Genomic DNA, 7,434 nt, shown 5'->3' with positions numbered 1-7,434 from the left:
CCGGTTTCAGTTAAAAAATTGAAAGTCTTCCGCCATGAACCAAATACCTTTAATATAGTTAGAGCATTTCCAGAAAATAATCACAATCATTTTGAACGTAATAAATTTTGAACATACTACATGTGAATATATGTACTTACGCAAGGGTCAGGTAGAGTCGACATTCTGCAGAAATAGAAGGCCTGTTGGAGTGCTTCGTTAAGCGCTCCTTCATTAAATTAAGGAGCAAGTCAAAAATATTTTTCTCCATCCTAATTGTCCTTTTAAATTCCTCCGGAAAGCAAAAATTGTTTGCGAAAAATCCATGAGTGTTGCGATTTCTCAACACCGGTCGTACCCAATATTTTCGACGGCCATATAATGCCTTAAGGCATTCACCGGCTTTGACCAACAGAAGGACCATAACGATCGCTTTTCAACTTTTGAGCTCTCCATTTTATATTTAATAAATATTACTTTCAATTTAAGAATAACACAACGCTATACAAACAGCTGATTTTCTTATGTGCGTCAAGGTGTTTATCTGGCTCCTTTTTTTTGTCTGATACGGCAACGCAATCATATGCGTTGACGCGAAATGTTTATCTGGCGGAGCCTTAAGTTAACGGTCCACAGCTGACAACAACAATTGCGTACAAAGAAGTCGCCGCGTGTAAATGAAACGAGAAAGCGAATGTGAAAAATCGCGTCGATTAAAGTTTCCGTGTATAAACACAGTCTTACAATAGAAACATCGATTGTTCATCCACGGTGCAGCGAACATTCTATCATTCTTGCTTTTTCCCATGACATCCTCAATTAGCATGATGCAATAATACAGGTGTTATCAGTTGGCAACTTCTCGCTCTAATTCCGCCATATTGACTGCCTTAGGTGAGACAGTGTTACTTCTTTAACAATTCTTTGCCTAATAATATAGTTGAATATTTTTTTTTATTTTTGCTCAGTATACACACTTTTTTTCTTAAAAAGGTATTTTATCTTATTTTATTTCATTGCGAATATACTATAAAAAAGCAAATTTTGTTTAGGAAACAATGTGAAATTTAATATATTTTCCCCAAATGGGGCTTAATTTCTTCCCGTTTTTCTTCTCGTTCTACTGAGCTAAGGCAGTGTCAAATCGAGCTGTCACAATTGATACCACCTTGTATTATTGCATCATGCTCAATTAGTGAAAGCCGTATTAAGTTAGTCCCCTTTCAGACACGTCAAGTCTTGAAAGCAATTTTTATCGCATTATCTTTTGTGTGTTCTCTTTGCTTCCACACGCGTCAAGTTTTATTGAATTCAAGTCCATGGATCTTTAAATGGGAAGCAGCGAAAAGATCAAAAGAGAACAAGAAAACTTGAAACGAATTGACGGTGCGGAGGTATCTGTACTCTTCCCCTCTCTTCCCACCTCCTTCACCAAGGAACGAGCAGACTTGAAAGCAAGACTTGACGTGTCTGAAAGGGGACTTACGGAGAATAAAGTAGCTGTTAAGGTGCGGTTAAACGTGACAACGCAAGCGCTTTTTATACGCGTTTTGCTGTCAAAATGCGAAATTGAAAGTCTACTTTTTCGTGTAAGCAGCCAGAAAGTCCTTTTTGCAGATTTTCAGAAATCACTTTCGGAAATAAAAATTGCAAGGTGTAACTGCAATTGAAACTATGCAAATACCTTTCGAGAAATAATTTCAACTTGCTCTAGCAGTTTTAATTTTTGCTGCAAGTGCTGTCAAACCAATCAAGTGTCGCCGTGTGCTGCGTTTTTTGGCGACTTTATATAAAATTATAAAAATGTTGAATAAAATATGTGTAATTTATTAATTCTACTGATTTTTCAACTGTTTTTAATAGTAGTTTTTAGGTTAGAGCATTTTTATTTTTTCACAACCATAACCTAAATTCACAGCCATAAATCCGATTTTCTCGAGTATCGGGATTTTCGAGTTATGCCAGTATTGAAGTAAATGAGCGCTATATTCATTTCCACGACATTCATATTGGATATATTTGTGCAATGCTTAAAAAAGTTTTTAACTCGTCGATACTTTTTAGTATTCGCGATCTTTACTCGGTACTGGACAAAAAGTATCGAGTTCTCGAAGCTACTCAGTACTCTTGAAAAGTATCGATATTCTGTACTCGGTACTGGTATCGGTCTATGACTACAAAGCTCTTGTATTCTATCATTCGTAGGGTTGAACACACCTCTTGTGTACTATAAATATTTTTCAATCGATACAAGTGAAAATTTCAACTAGTTTTGCAATCTCTTAGCAAAGAAAGTTTTTATTTTTACACTGAGTTCTTTTAAAATAAAGTGGAAGTGTGTAATAAATGCATAAGTATAAGTGGATTTATCAGAATTGATTTGGTTATATTTATGAAAGTAGGGGCCAAATCACTTTCTGAACCTCATTTTACTGGTATATCACGCAAATATTTCAATTCATGGGTGCATTTACGAGCAGGCAGAATGGTGCTGTGGAAGAAGCTGAGCAACGCAATTCAACTCATGCATACAAGTATCCTCCGCGATCAGGTAATTTTTTCGGCAGTCACTTTATTATGGGCGGAGAGCGCTTCGACACGCCGCAACCAGAATCGTACCTATTTGGCGAAAATGCCGACTTGAATTTTCTGGGCTGTCGACCAACCGCATTTCCGTATCCACCTCCACAAGCCAGTGAACCAACAAAAACTCTTAAAAGTCTAGTAAATATACGCAAGGAATCTGTCCGTTTTGTTCGAGTTTCCCAAGAAAAACACGAAATATCATCTTCAAATTCCAACATAGATAACATTGACGGCCATGCAACCACCAACGAACTAGGTGGAAGTGGAGATGGCAATGGGCAACACGCACCGTGTTTATACAATATTGAGTTTACTTTTGATTCGGATGCGAAATGCGCCATTACGATTTATTATTTTTGTACCGAAGAAGTGAGTCCCAGCGGTGTGACTCTTGTGCCACGAGATGGCTTAACTTCCGAAACGTATCACTATGAAAAAGGCATAAATCAGTTCTTCTCTCAGACGGGTCACGTTTTCAATCCCCAATTAATTCCTGAAGATGATTTTATCTACAACCCTACGAAGGAACAGTACCCAGTTGCTATTCATTGTGTCGTGGAGGAAGGTAACGAAGACTGCCGCCAGTCGCATACAACAATATGTGTTATTGATCATCATCCAGAAACTAACAGCTACGTCTTGCGTGCTCTTAAACAAAAAATTTTTGTCGATGGCCTCTGCTATCTTCTGCAAGAAATCTATGGGATCGAAAACAAGGTATGTGAATAAAGAGATAGTTTAATATTTTATTTGTTTCCAAATTCTTTTTCAATGCTTGCATATGTATTTCTATTTTACTGTACATATATAGGCAGTCAACAAAAGCTCAATCGATGAAGAAATCGACGATCATGGCAGTGAATGCGTTATTTGTATGAGTGAAACCCGTGACACACTCATATTACCCTGTAGACATCTGTGTTTGTGTAATTCGTGCGCAGATTCTCTACGTTACCAGGCAAATAATTGCCCTATTTGTCGTGCCCCTTTTCGCGCACTTTTACAAATCCGAGCCGTGCAAAAAGGCGTAAGTTCTCATACAATACATCAAAATACACCCACGTCTGCCCCAGGTGAACCAGCCCCATGCGATCAACACATACCGCCGGGCTACATTCCAGTATCACTAATAGAAGCACTCAATGGACCTCCACAATTTGTAGGACGACCGCGAACAAATGATAGCGACATGATTGACGGTGTTACTCATACCGCAGCATTGGCGGCAGATAACCATAAGGCCACCTCACCACTAAAGCCAAATCAACGGCGATCCAAAATAAAAAAGAACGCCTCAACTTCAACTAATACAAGTGAAGTGGGCACCATTACTGGTACTAACAACGTAAATAGTCAAGCGCTCTCTGTTGTAGAAGTAACAAATGAAGTTAATGTGAACAACACAACATCTTCTGGAGCTGCTGCAGGGCATGTGGGGGTTGTTAACAAAAAATCACTGCCAACAGAAAAATTAGAAAAACAAACGAAATCAAACCATTCACAAGATAAGTTGCAAATTATTAATGAGCGCCACAGTTTGAAGGTGCCCAAGGTTAAACGTGCTTCAAATACGAACAGTGCAAATTCGACATCATCACAAAATGATATGGAAGAGGATGACAGTGAAAATGAGAAGCTATCACCGCTACTTTCTCCAAATAGTAAACAAAAAATAAATATATCACGAAACAAGGAAGTGGTCATCACCAATGGCAGTGATAACGAGGCCGAAGAAGGTTTGGAAATGAAAACTACTATATCGTTGAAAAAAAATAAACGCCCAGATTTGAGTGGGAGCACTGACAACACATCTTGTGGTAATATTGAGACCACAGCCGTCAATGCTGACGACTCTGATTACTATACACCCGAAGACACGCAGAATTCTATTTTAAGTCCCCTATGTCCAGAACGTGAACGACCTAAGAGCGGAGACAAGTTGGGCAGCCTGAAGGGGAATGCTGGTAGTTTTAAAGGGGCCAACAGTTTAGTAAAAAAGAATTTACATAAGAAGTCAACATCAGTGGGCAATATAGTTGGACCAGGAAGCAACCCCGGCAGCGTAGGAATACCCAACAATGTAGTAGGGGAAATGAAATGCAATGTCAGTTCTCTACCAGGTGAGTATCTGTCTATGTTGCAGTTAGTTTTGTAGAACTGATGTTTGTCCTCGCTTGATAAAGACATGTTGGACAATCCAATAAGCGGGAATGCAGCGTCTACCCGCAGTTCTAGTGACAGCTATTCGTCAAGTTCATCGACTAAACAACTACTAAGTTCGAATGCGGCAACTGCGGCAGCAAATATTATAGTGGATGACAAGACAGCTCTGCATAATGCAGTTAATGTTTAAGTCGAAATACATATAAGATAAATATATACAAATTTCATGGAGTGACGAGTGAAAAGCATATGAATTGACATTATACAAATATTTACATAAATATGTATTCAGATATACATACATATAAATACATAAATTAATGTGGAGATGGATCCGGCTTGGCGTATTTTATTATAAGGCAATTTTTCAGGTTAAAATTTTAAAACACCGATTGCGTTGTTCACTCTTTTAATAATAAATGCCAATGATCATGTTTACCCGCCGGATTCATAATTTAATTTGCAGTTTATCGTGAGCTTTCGACTTTATTTCCACTGTTTTTTTTTATTTTATTTTTTTATTTGCTTTGAGAGCTGAAATGGATGCAGCATATTTGAGTAGTCCACTTGCAAAGTGCGCTATGTATATTTGGTTCGATTTTTGTTTTTTGGTGGGTAACGTACGAGTAATTAATACTGGTATATGCATATTCAACTAATGACAAACCATTTCCATTTCTAAACTCCAAACGTAGCGTTTTTGTACCTTTTATATACCGCACGATCCTCTTTAGGGCTTGCCAGTGTTGCTCAGGTGGGTTTTGTTGAAACCTGCCCATATATCCAACAGCAAAGCAAATATCGGGTCGTACACATAGCATTATATACATGAGGCTACCCAAAAGCTCTCTGTATGGTTTTTTTCCAAAGAACTTGTGTCTTCTCTAGAAATCAAATGCATATTTTCCTCCATTAGACTTTTCACTGGGTTGCACTCTGACATTCCAAAAGTTTTTCAATGTTTGCTTGTTGAGATAGTTGCACACCATTTTTTGAATTTTCAATTTTCATACTCAAGAAATATCTTAATGGACCACAATCTGACATCTCAAACCTCTTTGTTAATTCTTTTTTAAGGTCGTCTATTGTAGATAACTTATTTCCAGCAATAAGTAGGTCGCCAGCATATAGCACAAGTATTAGTAAGTCACCAAGCTTGCCCTTTTTTGTGTAAAGGCAATAGTCGTGCTTGGAACGGCTAAAGCCCAACTTCAAAATTAAATTCCTGGTTCCAACATCTGGGGGCGTGTTTGAGACAGTAAATAGACTTTATAAGTTTGCAAGCTTTTCCTTTGTCATCACTAATAACCCCTTCTGGCAGGGACATGTATATTTCTTCTTTGAGAAATATTCCATAAATATCCTTAAAATTTTCAGGAACATCTAGGGGAAAATTTGATGCAATATCGGCAGTACAACTGGTGAAGAAATCAAGAAGCTTACCGGGAAGGTTTCGCCTTCTTTGGCCACGGCATCCGGTAGCTCATTACCAATACTATCCGCAAAGCAATCCTCGCCTTCTTCACTTGCGTTACTATTCTTATCATCCGGTGCATTGACATCGTTATCATGATTTCGATTTTCTTTCTCACTTTCGCTCACGACAACAACATCACTATCATCATTGTTATGATTTTGAGTTTCGGCACCACTATCCCCTTGTTGCTCGTGAGTTATAATAATTGAAACAGGATCTTCCGCAGGAACTAGCTTTTTAAACGGAAAACAATTTTCGTCGGACTTGATATCCCGTGATGTGAGGACTCTTTGTTTTACAACATCCCATAGTCTGTACCCATTTGGAGTATAACCGATCATTACCGCTTTTTGACTTTTTGCATCAAGCTTCTTTCTTTTTTGACTTGGTATCCAGGCCATAGCTTTACCACCAAAGACATGTATTCTCGACATATCAGGGGAGCTCACGTTGAGTAGCATTTTAGGTGTAAAGTTGCTACGTAGCAAAATTCGTGTTGTTAAAAAATAAATTATTATTTACCAAATAATCGCTAGCCCCAGAATCTAACCTAAAAATTAGCTTTGATTCGTGTTTCTTTTTGAAACCATTTTCAACCATAAAGCAAACATTTTGGTCACCTCTTCTGCCTTTTGAATCTGCAGACTGGGCTTTTCCCTGTCGACAATCTTTGGCTTTGTGTCCGAACTTCTGACAGCGTTGGCATTTTCCTTTGAAATTTATATTTCTCTTGAAATTATTTTTATTATAAAACGCAGTATTTTCACGGCATTCTCCAATACCCATATCATTTAGTTTTGTCTCTTCTGCGATTACACGTACCTTCGTAATATTATAATCTAGTTTACCATCTAGATTTTGAAGAGCAGTAACAAGAGGGTCAAATTTCTCCGGGTAAGGTAAATAAAAAATTGAGCGTTTCTTCCATCACAGCTCCAGATAATTTGAGATTTCGAACCAATCCTTCAAACGGTGGCACTGACTCATCCTCTCGCTTACGTAGCGTTGAGAGCTGCTTACTTACCAAGAGCTGACTTCTTTGCAAACGATTCATTGAGACTACTTCACATTGCTTTTGCTGATTTCTTTTCCCTGATATAACTCAGACAATCATAGTGGACAAACGCAACCAGGTGCTCCATGGCTTTTTTTATCCTTTTTAAGGAATTCAGCCTTAGCCTCCTCTCCAAATGGTGGATCGTCCGTTAAAACCTCCCCCAAATTAAGAG

The 7,434-nt window shown here is 38.2% G+C and overlaps 1 protein-coding gene across 1 annotated transcript; it reads left to right on the top strand.

The window, feature by feature from the left end:
- The first annotated feature begins 2,169 nt into the window (after positions 1 to 2,169).
- LOC118753374 (E3 ubiquitin-protein ligase MGRN1-like) lies at positions 2,170 to 5,061 on the top strand. Its single transcript, XM_036488249.1, has 3 exons — positions 2,170 to 3,282; positions 3,377 to 4,685; positions 4,749 to 5,061. The coding sequence occupies exons 1-3, from the start codon at positions 2,440 to 2,442 to the stop codon at positions 4,916 to 4,918; spliced, it is 2,322 nt and encodes a 773-aa protein (XP_036344142.1). The 5' UTR covers positions 2,170 to 2,439; the 3' UTR covers positions 4,919 to 5,061.
- The last annotated feature ends 2,373 nt before the right edge of the window (positions 5,062 to 7,434 follow it).

The sequence above is a fragment of the Rhagoletis pomonella genome, unplaced genomic scaffold, assembly GCF_013731165.1.
Source record: "Rhagoletis pomonella isolate Grant_MI unplaced genomic scaffold, Rhpom_1.0 Rhpom_scaffold_02394, whole genome shotgun sequence".
NCBI lineage: Eukaryota > Metazoa > Arthropoda > Insecta > Diptera > Tephritidae > Rhagoletis > Rhagoletis pomonella.
Note: the sequence above shows the minus strand (reverse complement) of the source record. Positions and strands in the feature narration are given on the sequence as shown.